The 21847-nt window shown below is 42.6% G+C and overlaps 1 protein-coding gene across 10 annotated transcripts; it reads left to right on the plus strand.

Moving 5' to 3' along the window:
• The first annotated feature begins 2727 nt into the window (after positions 1–2727).
• LOC110528105 (SWI/SNF complex subunit SMARCC2) lies at positions 2728–21119 on the plus strand. Of its 10 annotated transcripts, none has more exons than XM_036983652.2 (25): positions 2728–2899; positions 3750–3869; positions 4206–4291; positions 4510–4591; positions 7188–7280; positions 7394–7466; positions 7622–7691; positions 7996–8071; positions 9220–9467; positions 9731–9855; positions 10091–10150; positions 10385–10553; positions 11103–11174; positions 11326–11439; positions 12142–12295; positions 12465–12584; positions 12692–12754; positions 12956–13214; positions 13426–13587; positions 13755–13816; positions 14303–14429; positions 14552–14715; positions 16739–16873; positions 17069–17456; positions 17624–21119. In XM_036983652.2, the coding sequence occupies exons 1-25, from the start codon at positions 2789–2791 to the stop codon at positions 17680–17682; spliced, it is 3192 nt and encodes a 1063-aa protein (XP_036839547.2). In that variant the 5' UTR covers positions 2728–2788; the 3' UTR covers positions 17683–21119. The 10 variants fall into 10 exon arrangements, with proteins under 10 accessions (XP_036839547.2, XP_036839550.2, XP_036839549.2 ...); XM_036983655.2 differs by having other exon boundaries at positions 13758–13816; XM_036983654.2 differs by having other exon boundaries at positions 7397–7466.
• Positions 21120–21847: the final 728 nt, after the last annotated feature.

The raw sequence follows: 21847 nt of genomic DNA on the forward strand, positions 1-21847 counted from the left end.
GGTGTGAATACTTATGTAATTAGATATACATGTTTCTAAAAACATGTTTTTGCTTTGTCATTATGGGGTACTATGCATAGATGGGTGAGATTTTTTTTTTATTGAATACATTTTGAATTCAGGCTGTAACGAAACAAAATGTGGAATAAGTCAAGAGGTATGAATAGTTTCTGAGTTTGCAACTTCTCATTTTTTTTTATCTCACTATTACCACAGTTAGCTGGGTAATAGAGAAATCCCTTCCTCATATAAAATGGCTGTATCCCATCTCTTAACCCCTGAAACCACAAGCAATACTCTAGAATTACAGAATAGACCTGTGTCCTGCTCCTTCCCTCAGTGAACTAGTCTGTGGTCTCATCTTGTCAGAGTGAAAACAAGCAGACAGATATTTAATTAAAGGTGAGAGGTAATAGTATTCTGGATGCTGAATTTGTTTCCTACGGGAGACTGGAGGGATAGTGGTGGTGGAAGGGAGGGGGGATACCTCGGCAGTCTCCCCTCCTCCTCACACTCTATCCTGGCAGATTCCAGTGTAAAGTTAATTGGACAGGGAGCGAGGGCATAGGAGGGAAGCGTTCGTGCCCATTAGCAATCCCCCTGTGGAAGGCTGAGCTGAGAGGATCACAGACTCACAAATAGGAGGATTAAAATAATCAATAGGCTTCAGTCTCCTCTCCAGCACCTCCCCCCCACACATACACACACAGAAATACATACATTCTGCCTGGTCACATGCACACCCCCTTACACTCACGACATACAGACACATGTAGACTTTCAATTACCTCACACATTTCCATGCATAAACACTGATTTGTATGAACCCATACACACAAAAGTAATGATTCCGCACACACACACAAACATATACATCTATCTTAGTGCTAATGAGGGGTATGCGGAGACTGGTGTAGACGGAGAATAGGAGCAAAAGGTCAAAGAGAAGAATTCACCAGACAGCCGCGTTTCTGTCTTTGGAACAATGTGAAATGGATGTTTCTGGGATATATTATTTATACATTAGATTTAGGCAATGAGGCCCTTTATTTACTTACCGAGAGTCAGATGAACTTGTGGATACCATTTTTGCGTGCAGTTTGAAGGAAGCTAATAACTAGCGCAATTGCTAACTAGCATTAGCGCATTGACTGGACGTCTATATGGGTATCTGCTAGCATACGCAATGACTGGAAGTCTATGGGTATCTGCTAACATGTGCAATGACTGGAATTCTATGCTAGCAGACTTCCATAGACCTTCAGTCATACCCATAGACATCCAGTCAGTGCACTAATGCTAGTTAGCATTGGCTCGCAAACCTAACTCTAAGGCTGCGTTTCAAACACATAAAAGTCACACCCTCCTCCACTTAGCCTCACCTTATACACTTGGGGGAATCCCCACGGCCATCTTTGTAGACGGTCTAAATGATTAGCCAAGCATAGGAAGTTGGCAACACAAGCCCCTCAGCCCTCGTTTTTGATCGAGTTTGCGACCGTACAATTATGTTCACTCCGGTGCCTGAAACGCCGCATAATTTAATTTACGATGATTGTACATCTGCTAAGAAAAATCTGCCAAAACTTAAAACCAATATTAATATGGAGAAATAAACATACAAGTGTATGTAAAAAATAATTTAAATAAGTTAGAAATTGTGCTACTAATGCACATGACGGCTGAAACACGTATCATACAAGTAATTATGTTTTTGTTTGGTTTGCTTTTGGAAAGGTTAGCTTGCGTGTACAACTTTCCCTGACATCACACTTAGATTGTAATTTTCGATTTACCTGATATAGTCAGAAGGCTAACATTCGATGTCTGCGGAGGCTTTGTCTTCTAGCCAAGATGTGAAATGCAAACATAATTGACTGTAGCGCATATAATGCACACACAACAGCTACCAGTGGTTTCATGATGACTGAAAACACAACCGTGGGATGAACGAGAGACACATTTCTGGGCAAGAAAATGTCAAATTCGTTCATTCTTTCCTCACCCCTTGCCCCGCAATTGTCAATTTGTCAGAGGTCATGTATGATATGTCATCAGAGGTGTCCACTTAATTTGAGGGGAGAGGGTGTGTCTTTTAAGTGTTTGGAATGCAACCTAACTTCCACAAGTTAATCTAACTCTGGGGAAGTGAATAAAGGACCTCATTGCCAAAATCCCAAGTATCCCTTCAATCTTTTTATCCTTGAACGTTAGGCCAGCAACCGAAGCTGACAAGGTACAAATCTGTTATGCCCCTGAAGAAGGCAGTTAACCGTCATTGTAAATAAGAATTTGTTCTTAACTGACTTGCCTAGTTAAATAACGGTTAAATAAAAAATAAAAAACAGGGAGACCACAAGATGGACATCTCTTCTTCAAGTGAGCCCTGGCGAAATACAACTCGGAGAGAGAACTGCTATAATAGTGAGCAAGCACATTTGGGTAATGAGAGCAGAATGTCTGAAACCTAACGAACCTAATTAAATAGCAATAAATACCAGGCATACATAATGCTTGTTTTTATGTAGAAAATACATATTTATAATGTGGTAATGATTTCTCTCATCCCATGTCAAAACATAATTTAGAAAGGTAGGCCTACATTACGTTCAATGTGCACTCTCTGGTGTCCATGTTTAAAACGATGCAGACATTATTACGCACTGCATTATCTTTATGCAATGACGCCACCTATTGTATATTTACTGCAACTACAGTGGCAGTAATGGGCCCACCGACTGCAGTATCTTCTTTCCACCACCAGGTCGCTGTCATTCTGCAGACAAAGATGGCGGTGCGGAAGAAAGACGGCGGCCCGAACGTAAAATATTTCGAAACGTCTGATACCGTCTCGCAATTCGACAATGTCCGCGTTTGGTTGGGCAAGAATTATAAAAAGGTACTGCCTGTTTTTTTTTTGCTAAAGTAATAAATACACGCATTCATATTATCATAAATGAAGGAGAGCAATCCTAACAGCAAAACGAGTGAGCAAAGAGAAAGGAGAAGGAGGGTGTGAGATGAGATGGGTTGCAGGATAGTTCAGCGGTTGAATCCACACATTCACGAGACTGAAACAAAAGGATGCTGCGAAAACGTCTTGGGGAAATTCCGCGTTGCAAATTATGAACATAAATCCATGTTACTACCCCCTTTTAGTAGAGGGGAATGAATGGCCTGTGTTGCAGGTTTTTGTTCAAGGGGAGGAAACCCAACTGGCTATCTAACGGTAATTTCATTGATTGCAGATGTCTATACTCCGGCTACCGCACCGGCAGCGCAAGTGCACAAATCCAGATGTTGAGCTGTCTTTTTACCGGCGCTTTCGGTTTTATCTTTCACCCCATTGCACGCCATGTTCTTTTAGGGCAGTATATGCGCCTTGAGTTTTAATGATCCGCCCCCTTTTACCCCTTCCCAGATGGTGTGCAGAATTTTCTCATTATAGTGTTGCCAAAAAGCCCTGTCTATTGTCTCAGAGCATGCGCCCAGCTCTACCATTCTCAACCTGGCCCAGACAGAAAGAATGCAAAGATTCACGTAAAGAAACCTGTTGTTTCTTTGACCATCAAATGAATTCTGCTTTTGTTAATTGTAGTGTTCAAACTGTCAAAGTACTATGGTGGATATATAAAAAATATATATATTCTCGCTATCGCACATGCACACACAAACTAAACTTAAGTTACAATGTCTATTTATTCTGAAATTTCCATGTTAATCCTCTCTCTCTCTCTCTCATCCCTCAGTACATCCAGGCGGAGCCCCCCACCAACAAGTCTCTGTCCAGCCTAGTGGTCCAGCTACTGCAGTTTCAGGAGGAGGTATTCGGACGACATGTCAGCAACCCACCTCTCACCAGGCTGCCGGTACAAACATACACACACACAATTGGGTATTGTGCTTCCCCTATTACACTATTCTAGGGCTCGCGAGTGGATCAGCGGTCTAAGGCACTGTATCTCAGTGCTAGAAGCGTCACTACAGACCCTGGTTTGATTCCAGGCTGTATCACAACCGCCCGTGTTTGGGAGTCCCATAGGGTGGCGCACAATTGGCCCAGCGTCGTCCGGGTTAGGGTTTGGCGGGGTAGGCCATCATTGTAAATAAGAATTTGTTCTTAACTGACTTACCTAGTTAAATAAAGGTTAAATATATATATTTTTTAAAGAATATTGTATCTAACCCTCTGTCTTTCTGTTCAGATGAAGAGTTTCCTGGACTTTAAGTCTGGTGGGGCTCTCTGCCACATTCTGGCAGCAGCCTACAAGTTCAAGAGTGATCAGGGCTGGTAAGAGTTTCATTAACGTCATTAGATTTTGTTTGGCTCACTGCACATACATTCCCTTCAAATTAATTGAACCCAGTTGTATAGTTGAAAAGTTCTGTTTAAGATTAAACAAAATAGATTGATCCTTGAGATGTTTTCATTTTGACAAGGATGCATTTTTATTGAAATATTTGACGAGGTTCTTTGAGATATTTTACACCTGTCTGTCTTCATGGCAGGCGCAGGTTTGACTTTCAGAATCCTTCTCGGATGGACCGCAATGTGGAGATGTTCATGACTATCGAGAAATCCCTGGTACAGGTCAGTCTGCTGTGTTCTTCTTTGGAAAACTATTTATTTATCTATTGTTCTGTGTCCCTCTCTTTCTTATTCACTCTCTCTTTCTTATTCACTCTCTCTTTCTTATTCACTCTCTCTTTCTTATTCACTCTCTCTTTCTTATTCACTCTCTTTCTTATTCACCATCTCTTTCTTATTCACTATCTCTTTCTTATTCACTCTCTTTCTTATTCACCATCTCTTTCTTATTCACTCTCTCTTTCTTATTCACTCTCTCTTTCTTATTCACTCTCTCTTTCTTATTCACTCTCTCTTTCTTATTCACTCTCTCTTTCTTATTCACTCTCTTTCTTATTCACCATCTCTTTCTTATTCACTCTCTCTTTCTTATTCACTCTCTCTTTCTTATTCACTCTCTCTTTCTTATTCACTCTCTCTTTCTTATTCACTCTCTCTTTCTTATTCACTCTCTTTCTTATTCACTCTCTCTTTCTTATTCACTCTCTCTTTCTTATTCACTCTCTCTTTCTTATTCACTCTCTTTCTTATTCACCATCTCTTTCTTATTCACTCTCTCTTTCTTATTCACTCTCTCTTTCTTATTCACTCTCTCTTTCTTATTCACTCTCTCTTTCTTATTCACTCTCTCTTTCTTATTCACTCTCTTTCTTATTCACCATCTCTTTCTTATTCACTCTCTTTCTTATTCACTCTCTCTTTCTTATTCACTCTCTCTTTCTTATTCACTCTCTCTTTCTTATTCACTCTCTCTTTCTTATTCACTCTCTCTTTCTTATTCACTCTCTCTTATTCACTCACTCTTTCTTATTCACTCACTCTTTCTTATTCACTCTCTTTCTTATTCACTCTCTCTTTCTTATTCACTCTCTTTCTTATTCACTCTCTCTTTCTTATTCACTCTCTCTTTCTTATTCACTCTCTCTCTTTCTTATTCACTCTCTCATTCACCATCTCTTTCTTATTCACTCTCTCTTTCTTATTCACTCTCTTTCTTATTCACTCTCTCTTTCTTATTCACTCTCTTTCTTATTCACTCTCTCTTTCTTATTCACTCTCTCTTTCTTATTCACTCTCTCTTTCTTATTCACCATCTCTTTCTTATTCACTCTCTCTTTCTTATTCACTCTCTCTTTCTTATTCACTCTCTCTTTCTTATTCACTCTCTCTTTCTTATTCACTCTCTCTTTCTTATTCACTCTCTCTTTCTTATTCACTCTCTCTTTCTTATTCACCATCTCTTTCTTATTCACTCTCTCTTTCTTATTCACTCTCTCTTTCTTATTCACTCTCTCTTTCTTATTCACTCACTCTTTCTTATTCACTCTCTTTCTTATTCACTCTCTCTTTCTTATTCACTCTCTTTCTTATTCACTCTCTCTTTCTTATTCACTCTCTCTTTCTTATTCACTCTCTCTTTCTTATTCACTCTCTCTCTTTCTTATTCACTCTCTCTTTCTTATTCACTCTCTTTCTTATTCACCATCTCTTTCTTATTCACTCTCTCTTTCTTATTCACTCTCTTTCTTATTCACTCTCTCTTTCTTATTCACTCTCTCTTTCTTATTCACTCTCTCTTTCTTATTCACCATCTCTTTCTTATTCACTCTCTCTTTCTTATTCACTCTCTCTTTCTTATTCACTCTCTCTTTCTTATTCACTCTCTCTTTCTTATTCACTCTCTCTTTCTTATTCACTCTCTCTTTCTTATTCACTCTCTCTTTCTTATTCACTCTCTCTTTCTTATTCACTCTCTCTTTCTTATTCACTCTCTCTTTCTTATTCACTCTCTCTTTCTTATTCACTCTCTCTTTCTTATTCACCATCTCTTTCTTATTCACTCTCTCTTTCTTATTCACTCTCTCTTTATTATTCACTCTCTTTCTTATTCACTCTCTTTCTTATTCACTCTCTCTTTCTTATTCACTCTCTCTTTCTTATTCACTCTCTCTTTCTTATTCACTCTCTCTTTCTTATTCACCATCTCTTTCTTATTCACTCTCTCTTTCTTATTCACTCTCTCTTTCTTATTCACCATCTCTTTCTTATTCACTCTCTCTTTCTTATTCACTCTCTCTTTCTTATTCACTCTCTCTTTCTTATTCACTCTCTCTTTCTTATTCACTCTCTCTTTATTATTCACTCTCTTTCTTATTCACCATCTCTTTATTATTCACTCTCTCTTTATTATTCACCATCTCTTTATTATTCACTCTCTCTTTCTTATTCACTCTCTCTTTCTTATTCACTCTCTCTTTCTTATTCACTCTCTCTTTATTATTCACTCTCTTTCTTATTCACCATCTCTTTCTTATTCACTCTCTCTTTATTATTCACTCTCTTTCTTATTCACCATCTCTTTCTTATTCACTCTCTCTTTCTTATTCACTCTCTCTTTCTTATTCACCATCTCTTTCTTATTCACTCTCTCTTTTCTATTCACTCTCTCTTTATTATTCACTCTCTCTTTCTTATTCACTCTCTCTTTATTATTCACTCTCTTTCTTATTCACTCTCTCTTTCTTATTCACTCTCTCTTTTCTATTCACTCCCTCTTTCTTATTCACTCTCTCTCTCTTTCTTGCCATCTGTCGATTAGAACAACTGTCTGAGTCGACCAGTGATCTACCTGAGCTCTGACATTGAGGCCAAGCTGCTGGGGAAACTGAAGGACATAATCAAGAGGCACCAGGTAGGCTTGTCTTCACTGACCTAGTGACGAAACTGTATATGGAGTACACATACAGTGCAATACAATACAACACAACATACAAACACAGTTAAGCAGAGTTTGTTTGCTGCCAGCAGGGCTCAGTGACTGAAGACAAGACATGCAGCTCCCATGTGGTGGTTCCAATCCCTGCCAGTCTTGAGGAGGGTGAGTCAGTCTAACATTATGGATCAAATGTGCCCTTGAGCAAGGCACTTAACCTTAATTGCTCTGTATAAGAGCATCTACTAAATGACAAAAATGTAGTGGCTTGAAAATGAGGCCCCTCCCTCTCTCTCTCACCAATCCCCTGGTTGGTTCAGAGGAGTGGGTGCGTCCGGTGATGAAGAGAGACAAGCAGGTGCTGCTCCACTGGGGATACTCTCCTGACAGGTAGGTACTGTCCATACTGGGGCCTCAGCCTGACACAGTCAACTCAACCTTAGCCTTTAGCAGCACAGCATGCTTTAACACCTGCGACACTGACACTATTGAGTAAAGTCACACAGTGAATGTACACTAACATGCTCTCTAACCCATACCCACATCTCCTTTACCTATTCATACACCACGACAAAAGCAAACAGTTCCATACTGTTTTTCTCAGCCTGTGTTATAGCACCATGTTGTGACATGTAGTGCACTAGGCTGACACTAGTCTCTGACCTCCATCTGACCTCTGTCCCCTGCTGCTCAGCTATGACACCTGGATCTCAGCCAGTGAGGTGGAGGCAGCTGTGGAAGATCCGCCCAGCCCAGAGAAACCCAGGAAGGTCAGCACACATAGCTTTCTTCCTCTCTTTCTGTGTGTAAGGGCTGTGCCCAAAATCGCTCTTTCCTACTAATTACAAACATTCTCTACTTTGTACTAACCATACTACGTAGCCTACTATTTAGAACATCCTGATAGTAGCCGTCATTCATTCGTTTTGGACAGCTCGCCTCGTCCCCTTGTCAAACACACTTGGGTCTGAAATAGACGATTCTCGTCCTCAATAGCATGCAGCTAATTCGTATTAGATGAAGAGCAGAAATTAATATGACATCCTTACATTTAAAGCATACAATATTTTTGAAATCTCATATACCATAAAACTTTCTATTCGCATAAATACAGTAATCAGCGTACTATTTATTATGCAAGTACCGGTATCCGGACACGGCTCTCTCTGTCTCTCATATATACATGTAAGAAAGTATTAACATATATACATGTTTATGACCAGAGTGCGAATTACACCGTGATATTCGGGGGTGTCTATATGAATTTGTTTTATAGGCCTAATAATAAAGATATCATTTAATGGTAGAAATGAATTACCTTTCAATGTGGCATGGGCACAACCAGTCACAGTGTTTTCATCTGTTTGTCAAACAAATGACTTCAAAAAGTATGCATGTTCAACCACTCCAAAACAATCCAAACAGTGCATCGCATGTACACTTACGCCATTACAAAACACCAAACAGTGTGCCTAATGACATTCAGCCATTGATAAGACCTACAATTGATGCATCTTGCTGATAAATGTAACTTTTTTGTAGGCTGAAAAGTTGGGACGCTGAAACTGTTCCGGGGAAAACGGGAAGGGTCACCCAAATACACATGCTCAATTTACTACTCTAGGCTACAAATTGTAGGCCTGTTACCATGAACTTCAAATAGGCCTACCGGTAGCCAGTGATGTAGTGGTATTTGGACACTTTTATTGTAATATTTACCACTGTAAAACATATTTACCACTACATTTTAAGCAAATAGTATAATATTAAATTAGCATTATTTAGAGACCCCTCCAAAGTTGGACTTTTGTTGCATTTAGGAGAGCTAATGTCTCATTCAGAGGAGCTGAGCCCCTCCTGGCTCCCCTGTAATTCACACCCTGTTTATGACATCATATTAAAAACTGTTTTTCTTCAGGTCCATGCCAAGTGGATCCTGGACCTGGACCAGTTTAATGAGTGGATGAATGAGGAGGACTATGAGGTCGGAGAGGGGGGCCCCAAGAGGAAGAGGATCTCAGCCAAGACCCTGACGGACGAGGTGACCACCCCAGGGGACGAGCGCCGGGACAAGAAGCCCGGCAGCGCCAAGAAGAGGAAGCGCTCACCCTCCCCCTCGCCCACTCCAACATCCCAGGAGAGCAAGAAGAAGAACACCAAGAAAGGGTGTGTGTGTGTGTGTGTGTGTGTGTGCTACCCTACTACCCTTTGTTTACTACTGTATAGGCCAGCCCAGGAGGAGGCCCTTTGTAGAGGTGTCATTGGGAGATCTGTAGATTGCTGACACACACTATGACTAAGAAATAGTAGCATTTAGATGCTATACAGTATGACTGACTTTGTGTGTGTGTGTGTGTGTGTGTGTGTGTGTGTGTGTGTGTGTGTGTGTGTGTGTGTGTGTGTGTGTGTGTGTGTGTGTGTGTGTGTAGGCCCACCACCCCGTACACTAAGTCTAAGCGAGGCCAGAGAGAGGAGGAGCCAGAGGATCTGACTAAAGATCTGGATGAACCATCACCTGTACCTGCTGTAGAGGAGGTCACCCTACCTAAGACAGGTACACAACACACACACATGTACAATACATATGACATTTTGTTAGTGAACATTCTAACTCACACATACACTTTATTATGTACGATTTTGACTTAGCCCATTGGCTTATCCTCCTGATATTTACGCTGGTTGAAACATCAGCATCATCATTGTGACTGAAGGTCAGGGGTTGAACTAAAGTCTTGTGTCACAGGAAATGCAAACCCCCCTCCCTCTCTGTCTCTGTCTCTCTGTAGCCAACACTAAGAAAGACTCTGAGTTGACACCAGTGAAAGGAGGTACCATGACAGACCTGGGTGAGTTCCCTGAACTACTTCATCAATACAATACTTTCTATATTTGTCCATATGTACAGATTATTTAAATGTTTTGCTGTCACAGTATCCAACCTGATGCACAACACACACATCACATCATAACTTTACATCTCAGTGTATACACTGTCTGCAGGGTGAGGTCACTATATTTTAGCTTAATCTATCCTTTCTGTCCCCCTATGTTCATTATCTCCTCTTTTATCTCTTGAACAGATGAGCAAGAGGATGAATCCATGGAAACTGCAGAAAAGGAGGAGGAGGAGGGCTCTCCGAGTGTGAAGGGAGAGCCGGTGAAAGGGTCGGACCTCCATGAGGACAACGTGACTGAGCAGACCCACCACATCATCATCCCCAGCTACGCTGCATGGTTTGACTACAACAGGTAGGCTACACATCCCCCCCACCCCCGGATCATCAGCCTTATAGTGTTACGCTTTACAGTTTGTTTCGTGCAATTCTACACATACACAAGATTTTACAATTTTATAACTAACTTCATGCAATTCTACTCATTGTGTCATGGAGTAGAGAGGACAATGAGCTGTTTTAAAGCACATTTCCTACAGTTCTACACATTTTACCATAGGGTGGAGAGAAATGTTTGCAGTTTATAATATAATATCTGAGTGAGACTAACTAAATCAATGTGGGTCCCCTGGGCGGTAATTCGACCATAACAAGTTTAGATAGCTGTCCGCTAAACTAACTTAGCAATCTAAGAAATGTTAGCTGACATGGTTAACTATCAGTGACTGACATAACAAGAAAAAAAGCTGCTGATGAAATTGAACCTTGTGTATTCTACTATTCCCTAACTGGGGGGGATTGATCCGAGGGTGGGAGCTGCCAGTTGCCCATCCCTATTCTAGAGAAATGCTCTTAAATGATATAGCTAGTCTACTGTATGTTAACCTCGTTCTCTCTTTCTCAGTGTCCATGCTATTGAGCGCAGAGCCCTCCCAGAGTTTTTCAATGGCAAGAACAAATCCAAAACCCCTGAGATGTGAGTAAACCCATGCTAACATATTATTATTACACATGCCTAGCTTATGCACTCCTCTGTGTTATGCATAAAACAACATCTTTCACACAGCTTTAAGGTTTGGAGTGACTTAACTGTATATTCACTGACAAGAATCTCTATCTCTCCACAGTTACCTGGCCTACAGGAACTTCATGATTGACACGTACAGGCTGAACCCGCAGGAGTACCTCACCTCCACCGCCTGTCGTAGGAACCTGGCCGGAGACGTGTGTGCCATCATGAGGTTAGGAGGACTCACTGCACACAGGACATTTACAACAGTCGCATTACAGTTTACTCCGTTTTGTAATTCTTATAAGAAGAGTATAATACTAGCTTCGTGAAACCAGACCGCTGCGCTCAGATCAGGCTGGTTTAACACTGTAGAACAAGGGTGTCAAACGAATTTTGCCCCGGGGGCCGCATTCGGTCTTCAACGAGGTCCGGAGGGCCTCATTCGGTCTTCAACGAGGTCCGGAGGGCCTCATTCGGTCTTCAACGAGGTCCGGAGGGCCGCATTCGGTCTTCAACGAGGTCCGGAGGGCCTCATTCGGTCTTCAACGAGGTCCGGAGGGCCGCATTCGGTCTTCAACGAGGTCCGGAGGGCCGCACTGAAAATGGATCATATTTCCTCGCTGTCAAAATGTGCAAAAATTAGTCCTCTGGTCATCATGGAATTTTCGATGCTGCCTGACTGTCTAGCTTTCATTTGGTTGATTAGAGAGATGGACACGGTCAAGAAACTGTATGAATGTAGGTCCAATATCATTTCTACACAGTTTCCATTTGGTTTTAGACATTTTAAAGTTTATTGAGTTAAAAAAAAACACCTTTAGACCAGATTTGACACCCCTGCTGTAGTACATTGTGTACACACTGTCATTGTTGTGTATTCTTTTCTTTTCATCTACTTCCTGCAGTAATATTTATCTCCTCCTCTCCTCAGGGTGCATGCATTCCTGGAGCAGTGGGGTCTGATCAATTACCAGGTGGACTCAGAGAGCCGGCCCACCCCCATGGGCCCCCCGCCCACCTCCCACTTCCACGTCCTGGCTGACACCCCTTCCAGCCTGGTGCCCCTGCAGCCCAAGGCATCCCAGGTACACGCACGCACACACACACACACACACACACACACACACACACACACACACACACACACAAACACATGTGCACGCACAAACACAAATTGTATCTATATTTTGGTTCTAGATGTCTCTATTTGACTGTAGCTTCACTCCACTTACCTTCTCTCTCTGTCCCCTCTAGACTCCGGCGGCCCAGCAGATTCTGTCATTCCCAGATAAGGTGAAGGAGAAGCAGCCAGCCGACCTCCAGAACTTTGGCCTGAGGACAGACATGTACAGCAAGAAGACTGGGCCTCCTAAGGTATGGCTCACAACACTGCAGGACTGATGAGGATCATAATGCACTGTATAGCTAACTATTAAAGAGTAGTGATGTGTTTCAGTGATATTACTTCTTCCTGTCTACAGAGTAAGACTGCTGCCAATGCCATGCGAGACTGGACCGAACAGGAGACACTACTGCTGCTAGAGGTAACTAACAGCTGTCTCCTCCACTTTATTACCATTCAACAGAATGGTTCAACAAAATGCCCTTTAAATCCAAATAAACTTAAAATTGAAAACGTGTTGAGAGGAACAAAAACACAGAAAGCACTTATCTGAAAACAAAATCTAAGGCTTAATATAATATTATAATTATTAATATCAATCATATCATCCCTCCCCTTTCAGGGTCTTGAGATGTACAAGGATGACTGGAACAAGGTGTCAGAGCACGTGGGCTCACGTACCCAGGATGAGTGTATCCTGCACTTCCTGCGTCTGCCCATTGAGGACCCATACCTGGAGGACATGTCCTCGTCCCTGGGCCCCCTGGCCTACCAGCCCGTCCCCTTCAGCCAGGCAGGCAACCCCGTCATGAGCACCGTGGCCTTCCTGGCCTCCGTGGTGGACCCCCGCGTGGCCTCCGCAGCCGCCAAGTCTGCCCTGGGTGAGGGGTCAACTCACTAACTAACCGTCGGTCGGATCACACAGAGTAAAGACTGGCCTGATTTGTGTCAGATAACTGTTTAGTTAACCGTTATTTACCAGGAAGTGTCTTGAGGTTTTTAAAAACAATTTCTCTCAAGAGAGACATTTTAGAGATGGATTGTGTATTGGGTGTAGCGTTCAGCTGTTTCTCTCTTCTCTCTCTCTCTCAGAGGAGTTTTCCCGTATGAAGGAGGAGGTCCCAGCAGCACTGGTGGAGGCCCATGTGAGGAGGGTGGAGGAGGCGGCGCGGGCCAGTGGCAGACAGGACCCCCTCTACGGCCTGGAGGGCAGCGGCATTGCAGGCACCAGCCTGGAGGAAGGAGACAAACCTGGTACAGCTTCCATCTACTATTATATGAAACTATAGTCATCTTTGGTCATGTTTCCACATAAGTATGTATGTCAATAGTTTATCAATCTGAATTGAAAAACGAGTTGCAGGTGGGGTAGACAGACGTAAGGCTGGCTGACAACTTATCTGTCTTTTCTCTGCCTCCAGAAGAGAGCAGTGAGGAGAGTAAGAGTGACAGCCAATCCAGTGAGGAGAAGAGGGAGACCAAGGTATGGTGTCTGTTTGGACTTCTACTGTACCTGTGTTTGCATGGTCGAGTCTTCTGGCAAACCAGTTCTGAATTGTCTATGTTGTGATGATCGATACTCAAGTATCAGTAAGGACGGCCTCCCGAGTGGCACGGTCTTCCGGGTTAGGGGAGAGTTTGGCCGGCAGGGATGTTCTTGTCCCATCACGCACTAGCGACTCCTGTGGCGGGCCGGGCGCAATGCACGCTGACGCGGTCGCCAGGTGCACAGTGTTTCCTCTGACACATTGGTGTGGCTGGCTTCCGGGTTAAGCGGGCATTGTGTCAAGAAGCAGTGCGGCTTGGCTGGGTTGTGTTCCGGAGGACGCACGACTCTCAAACTTCGCCTCTCCCGAGCAATGAGCAATGAGACTGTAACTACCAATTGGATACCACGAAAAAGGGGTAAAAAAAATCAAGTATCAGTAAAGAGCTGACCTTGTTGTCCTTATCCCCATGGTGATAACAGGAGAATAAAGATGGAGCCATGGAAGAGGATGAGAAGCAAGGAGAAAACGGGAAGAAGGAGGAGGAGAGAGGGAGAGAGGGAGAAGGAGAGAGGGACCGAGAGTCTGAGAAGACAGAGACAGAGATGGGTAATGTTTATGTCTGTGACTGAATTTGAATGTCTCTGTAATCTCTGTAAAATAGTGGATTCTGTCTCTCTTTCTCAGACACTAAATTAAGTGTGATTTCTATGTTTCCCACTCTGCATTAGGTGAGAGAGAGAAGGAGAAGGAAGGGAAGGAGGCCTTGGAGGAGGGCCATAGAGAAGGAGAGAGCGAGGGCGAAAGGAAGGCGAAGGTGGAACGGGATGTGGGAGAGGGGAACCTGGCTACCGCTGCTGCTTCTGCCCTGGCTGCTGCTGCCGTCAAAGCCAAGGTCTGACTTCTGACCCTTGTTTAGCATGATGCCCCTAACCACAGATCTAGGATCAGATGCTGTATGTATCAAGCTTCTCAGAGTAGGAGTGCTGATCTACGATCAGTTTTGCCATAGTTCATACAATTACATTAGGAGGCACCTGATTCAAAATCAGCTCTCCTAGCCAATCCCCAGGGATTCAAAAATAGGCAGAGACTGCGGATCCGGAGGTAACCACCCCGTCCCGCCCACCTGGATCCCTTTTCCCCACAGCTGAAGATCTGAAACACGTTCTGATTCTGAAACGTCCATGCAGCGCCTGCATACCAATCATTTGATCTCAATCAGTTTCATGGGATATGCATTTAGATCTTATTGAGTTATACAGTGTTGTTTCCAAGTAGCCTACAAGTAAGCCTGTACTGAATTATATACAGTGGAGCAACATTTTTTTGCAGATAGTGTTAAACTGCATAGCTTACCTGTGTTTAGTTTCAATCAAAGCACATATTTTGCCTAACACCCTGTTGAGGCCACATGAGAGAAAAATGTGACCATTCGTACAATCATCCTAAAATCTCATAAGAAATGAGGTGGTATTTCTTGTCATCCAGTAACGTTATACAGTCGGAAAGTTTTCAGTCACCTTGACTTTTTCCACATTTTGTTACGTTACAGCCTTATTCTAAAATGTATTAAATTGTTGTATTTTTCATCAATATACACACAGTACCCCATAATGACAAAGAAAAAACAGTTTTTTAAGGAAATGTAATATCATATTTACATAAGTATTCAGACCCTTTACTCAATACTTTGTTGAAACACCTTTGGCAGCGATTACAGCCTTGAGGCTTCTTAGGTATGACGCTACAAGCTTGGCACACCTTTATGGTTAGGATCCAGGCTGTGTCACATCCGACGGGGATTGGGTGTCCCATAGGGCGGCACAATTGGCCCAGCGTTGGCCGGGGTAGGCCGTCATTGTAAATAAGAATTTGTTTTTAACTGACTTGCCTAGTTAAATAAAGGTTACATTTCTCTTCAGATCCTCTCAAGCTCTGTCAGGTTGGATGGGAGCGTTGCTGCACAGCTATTTTCAAGTCTCTCCAGAGATGTTCCATTGGGTTCAAGTCCGGGCTCTGGTTGGGCCACTCAAGGACATTAAGACTTGTCCCGAAGCCACTCCTGCTTTGTCTTGGCTGTGTGCTTATGGTCGTTGTCCAGTTTAAAGGTGAACCTTCACCCCAGTCCTTTAGGTGCCTTTTGGCGAACTCCAAGCGGGCTCTCGTGCCTTTTACTGAGGAGTGGCTTCCGTCTGGCCACTCTACAATATAGGCCTGATTGGTGTAGTGCTGCTGATTGGTGTAAGTTTCTCCCATCTCCACAGAGGAACTCTGGAGCTCTGTCAGAGTGAACATTGGGTTCTTGGTCACCCTTTTCCACCGACTGTTCAGTTTGGTCGGGCAGCCAGCTCTAGGAAGAGTCTTGGTGCTTCCAAAATTCTTCCATTTAAGAATGATGGAGGCCACTGTGTTCTTGGGGACCTTCAATGCTGCAGAAATGTTTTGGTACCCTTCCCCAGATCTGTGCCTCGACACAGTCATGTCGCGGAGCTCCAAGGACAATTCCTTCGACCTCATGGCTTGGTTTTTGCTCTGACATGCACTGTCAACTGTGGGACCTTAAATAGACAGGTATGTGCCTTTCCAAATCATGTCCAATCAATTGAATATTCCACAGGTGGACTCTAATCAAGTTGTCAAAACATCAAGGATGATCAATGGAAACAGGATGCACCTGAGCTCAATTTCGAGTTTCATATCAAAGGGTCTGAATACTTATGTAAATAATGTTTTTTTGTTTAGTATATTTTTTTCACTGTGCAAGAAAATACAAAAAACAGTATATGTTCAGTTGTGTGCTATACACATACTAAAGATTATTTTCTCTCCCCTTTCTCTTCCCTATGCTTCTTCTCTCTCTCTTCCTCTCCACCCCCCCTCTCCCTCCCTCCCTCTCTGTCTTTCTCTCTCCATAGCACCTGGCTGCGGTGGAGGAGAGAAAGATCAAGTCTCTGGTGGCTCTGCTGGTGGAGACTCAGATGAAGAAGCTGGAGATCAAACTGAGACACTTTGAAGAGCTGGAGACTATCATGGACCGAGAGAGGGAGGCTGTGAGTCAGGCAGTAGCGAAGCATTATGGGGGATCTAGTTTAAGTGGACTAGTTGGTTTTGCTTTGTTGGTTGGACTGCGCATTTACGTGTGTGTGTGTGTGTGTGTGTGTGTGTGTGTGTGTGTGTGTGTGTGTGTGTGTGTGTGTGTGTGTGTGTGTGTGTGTGTGTGTGTGTGTGTGTGTGTGTGTGTGTAGTTGGAGTACCAGAGGCAGCAGCTGCTGGCAGACCGTCAGTCATTCCACATGGAGCAGTTGAAGTATGCAGAGATGAGGGCGCGTCAGCAGCACTTCCAACAGATCCAGCACCAGCAGCATAGCCAGACTGGAGGCCCACACCCCGCCCCGGCTCCCACGGGCCCCCCACCCCAGGGCCCCTCAGCCACCCAGTCCCAGCCGGCCCCCAGTATCCCTGCACCACAACCAGCTCCCAGCCCAGCACCCTCTGCCTCCTCCGTCCCCATGACAGGCCCCTCCTCTGCCCAGGCCCAGTCCACTGAGCCCCAGCCAACCCCCAGTGGTCCTCACTCCTCACCTCCCCGCCCGCCAGGCCACTCCAGCACCAACACCACCCCAACACTCCACGGTGAGTCACATTTTGTATTGACCAACTGTGAATTTTCAGTAATTACCTAATACTGTATAAAGGTGATCATGTGACCCATTGGAATTAACTTGAACTGTACTTACTGTTGAATGTTTTTGCACTATGTTTGTGTTACACATCTCAAATTCTTCTCTTTTTGAACCCAGAGTCCAGCGCCCCTGGGGATACACTCCACTCCTCAACCGCTGCTCCCACTCCACAGTGAAAAGAGAGAAAGAAATAGAGAGAGGTAGGGAGAGAGAGGAGGGAAAGAGAGAGGGAAGAAGAGAGAGAGACAGGAAAAAGGTCTTGGCAAACTGAATGACATTGACCACTTTGTACCTATGAATTCTGCCTGTATCATCTGAAAATGAAGAAGTCAAACTGAAGGAGATACAACAAACTTTGATCATTTTTAACATTTGGACTGGACGATTGACATGCGACAGAAAAACAAAACAAAAACATTCCCTACCGGAATGAACATTAGGTGGAAACAACCCCCTTAAAATTACTCCCAACTAAAAAGAAAATGCAAATGAAGACTTTTCAAACGAACAGTCTTCTTTTTACAGACATGAGTTGCTTAATTACTTTCACCCTTCACATCGGACCCAAGGTTAAACCAGGAGAGTATTGTCATGTAAATACGCCACCTGACCTGAGGATATGAAGAGAACTAAAGGACTCTTGTCTTAGCAGCTCTCTGAATAGTGGTGCTTTTGTTTTCTTCTATAGTGTACTGAGGGTCAGATGTTCCCAGTCATGTTCACAGACATACCTACCTACCTATTCTCCCAAGGTACCCTAGTAGGTACTTAGAATTGAAAGATTTGTTTTTTTTTTTTTAAGAAAAAAAGATTTGCACTTTGAAAATATGTTTCTCCGGCGGCCAAATCTGAAGACAAATCATTATTAACTAAGGGCTCTATTCAATCAGATCCGCTTTAGACAACATCCGCAAAGCTGTTGTTGTGGCTGTGTCAGAGGTAGAACTGCGTTAGAGCTGTCAAATAGCACAAGCGGCTCCTGGCATTATACCTAAAGCGTACATTGCCATTGGCTGCATGAAGTAGCATTAAGGGCTTTATTCAATCCGCACCGCAGAAGTTCAGCGTTACACCCTGATTGAAATTTAAAGGCAGTGTTCCCGCATTAGCAGAGACTGTGTTCACGGTAAACACTGCATATGTCGGCTCAATCGGAAAATACCATTACATTTCTATCCTGGAATCTGTAACACTTCAGCTTTACAGATTTAATAGAGCCCTACAAGAATACCATGCAGCCTTGTTTACAAGTTTGAATACTGGAATGTGTGATGTAATCTACAACTCGATTAGGCTGATAGAAATCCTCATTATTTAGTTGAATGATTTTCAATTTGAGTGTCATTATTTCTATATAGCCTACATTTTCTCGTTCTGAACTTGTAATGTGAGACGGGTATGACTACCTGACAATGATCAAGAGCAGCTGCTCACCGATTTGACAGTTCCACCTCCAACACCGCCAAAACATCAGCTATGTGGGTGTCGGCTATCGCCGCTTAACGCTTGATCTGATTGAATCTAGGCCTAAATTGACCTGAAGCACATAACTGTTTTCTTGTTTTGAACTTTTACTAGGATGTCATAGTTTCGAAATATGAGATCATCAAGCTTGTTGTCCTATGTTAGTGAATGTGGCGTTATAGAGATTTGGGGTTGGCCTGTTGGTTAGATGTATCCTAAACTAAAAAGTATGTGTGAGGGCAATGAAAACGAATGGTATTACTCTTTGTAATAATATGTATTCCACTTGAAAACGGTCTCATCTGGCCCTACTGCCATTTCAGTTAGTAAGACTATGTACTGTTAACTGGATTTTCTGTTTACAATGCTGACAAATGATTCACTCCAATTTGAAGGGACAAAATCCCTATATGACTGAGCATTAGAAACCACTTAAAGTATTGATGAAGGGCAACATACTCCCAGAGTTACAGTGCCCCCGAGGACCCACAAGGACCAGGTCACAATGTCCTAAAAGTCCTCATTTTAAAGGGACAGTGCAGTCAAAAACTTTATTTCCCTGTGTTTTATATGTTTCCACACTATGAGGTTGGAATAATGCTGTAAAATTGTGAAAATTATGATAATGCCCTTTAGTGTAAGAGCTGTTTGAAAATGTCATCTTGTCTTGCAAGGGTTGGGTTTTGGACTACATGGCAACATAACCAGGCGGTTTAAATTAATAGGCCAATAACAAAGAGAGTTTGCCCTCCTCTCTGCCAACAATAGCTAGTTTTCAGGTTACATGTCCCTCCCATTAGGCTCCTTTAATTAGTCCCCTCACTCAGACCACTTCGACAGTCCTAGAAAAATTATTGCTTGAGAAATTGCTTTTAGCTAAGAAGCTATTTTTTTTTTTTCAGTTAAAATGGTCTAAAATAATCAGGTACTTAATTGTTATCCAGAAATGATTTGATATTGAGATAAAAAAACATCTTCATTGGCCCTTCAACTCTATTATGTTTTTGAACATTCATATCTGAAACAGTTGGGCTTTCATAGAGCAGATCGTAATCATAAGACAAGCAGTAATTACCCAGATATGATTTGTATTCATGTATGCGTCATATTTGGATTCTGTCAGTATGTCCAGTATGGCTCCTCAGTATCAGTCAATCATACCATTGTAAAGATTATACTCTAAAGTAATGACTGGATGTAGGCTCCAGAAGAACCCTATTAGCAACTACAGACATAAGACATCACCGTCACAACTCTTGCTTCATTGATAAACCAACATCCTTTTTAATCATGTTTGCCATTTTCTCCATATAAGTCAGTGGGGTGTAGCTGGAGTTTTGGATGTTTGGGAAATCCAGATTTTTATAGTTTGTGTTTTTCCAATGACAGGTCCAACTCACATGAAGTGATTACTATGTAATGGAAGTGGCTTTAATGTTACAAAAGAACTGTGCAAGTCAAGGGATCTCAAAAGTCAGTTCAGTTTATAGAGAATTCTGTCCATTAATATTTGTAACAATATCTTTATGTATCCTATCTATTTTTATATTTTTTGACTGTCAGGTTTTCCATCTTGTTTCTTTGATATTACTGTTTGCATCTAATTGCTGTATTTTTGTAACCTCCCTCACTGTCATGTGCATGGTCCTAATAGGTCACAATGACCTGTCAGTCAGTGTGACTGTGAGCATGGGTGTGAATGCATGCCATGGAGATCTGTTTCCCCTAAGAGTTCCATCAGTTCCATCGCCCCCTCCCCCCAGTGTTTGATAAGGGCTGAGGGATTGTGATGCTCATAGTTTGGTATGTCTGTATGAGAACACGCACCAGCACATCACACACATTCTGAGTGTCATATATATACTCTGATGAAACTTGTCCAGATAGCCAGTGTTAGAAACTTCACTAGTCGTGACCATGGATGGACTGCTTTGGTCTCCATTGCTACATTGTGTGGATTTCGTGATATGAAATATGTCTGTCCAGTTTGTTTTTAATGATTGCATTGATTACACAGTAGAAATTAACCTTTCCTCAGCTGAACCGTTACCGAATTAGTGTCAGTTGCTCTGCAGTTCATATAAGAAAAAAGATGGTTTTACTTACAAAAAGTTTTTAAAAACCATGTAATAAATGTGACATGTGTACAGTTTGGTCATTGTTGCCATCTTGACTGTACCATGGCAAACTTCAAGCTACAATTGTCTTCAGTCAGGCTGTAGTTCACTAAGAATTTTTGGCAGTATGACTATGGCTCTAAACACTCAACCCTTACGTGAAGGAAGACATCTTTCACTGGTTGTTACATTAGGCCTATGGAAATAACCCAACGCTCCATCTGCACTGCAGGCACCACAAGAGGGCAGGCTGTGAGTGGCATCTTCCATACAGGGTCCCCCTATTATGCATGGGACAACTGTGTCTTGAACATTACGGTTTATTTTCCACTGAATCATCACCTAGTACTAACAGACACCCTGCAGACTACAGAGACCAAGCAATCACCTTACCATACAAGGCCTACTGCCTGAGGGCAGCTAGTAGACTCATACCTGCATTACCATAAAAAGGGCTAGTGTAAGTACTGCAAATACCAGAGGGCCACTGCAATAAAAACATACCCATCTTACCATAGCACTACTGCAAAAAAGACAATGCTGAGTAGGCCTTACATTACAGCCCTGTTGAATATTCAAATTACCTTTACATTTGAGAGAACGCCAGCATAGAAGTTTGTTCCCTGAAGTTATCAAATGGATATACCACTTCCTAGGTTCCATGGTGTCACCTCAAAACACATGCATTCTAATAGCCAGAATGTCTAGATATATCTGGACCATCCCAGACATAACCAGAATGGCTTAAAATGGTCTAGTA

This window comes from Oncorhynchus mykiss, chromosome 7, assembly GCF_057628025.1.
Source record: "Oncorhynchus mykiss isolate SJ-2025 chromosome 7, ASM5762802v1, whole genome shotgun sequence".
Lineage (NCBI taxonomy): Eukaryota > Metazoa > Chordata > Actinopteri > Salmoniformes > Salmonidae > Oncorhynchus > Oncorhynchus mykiss.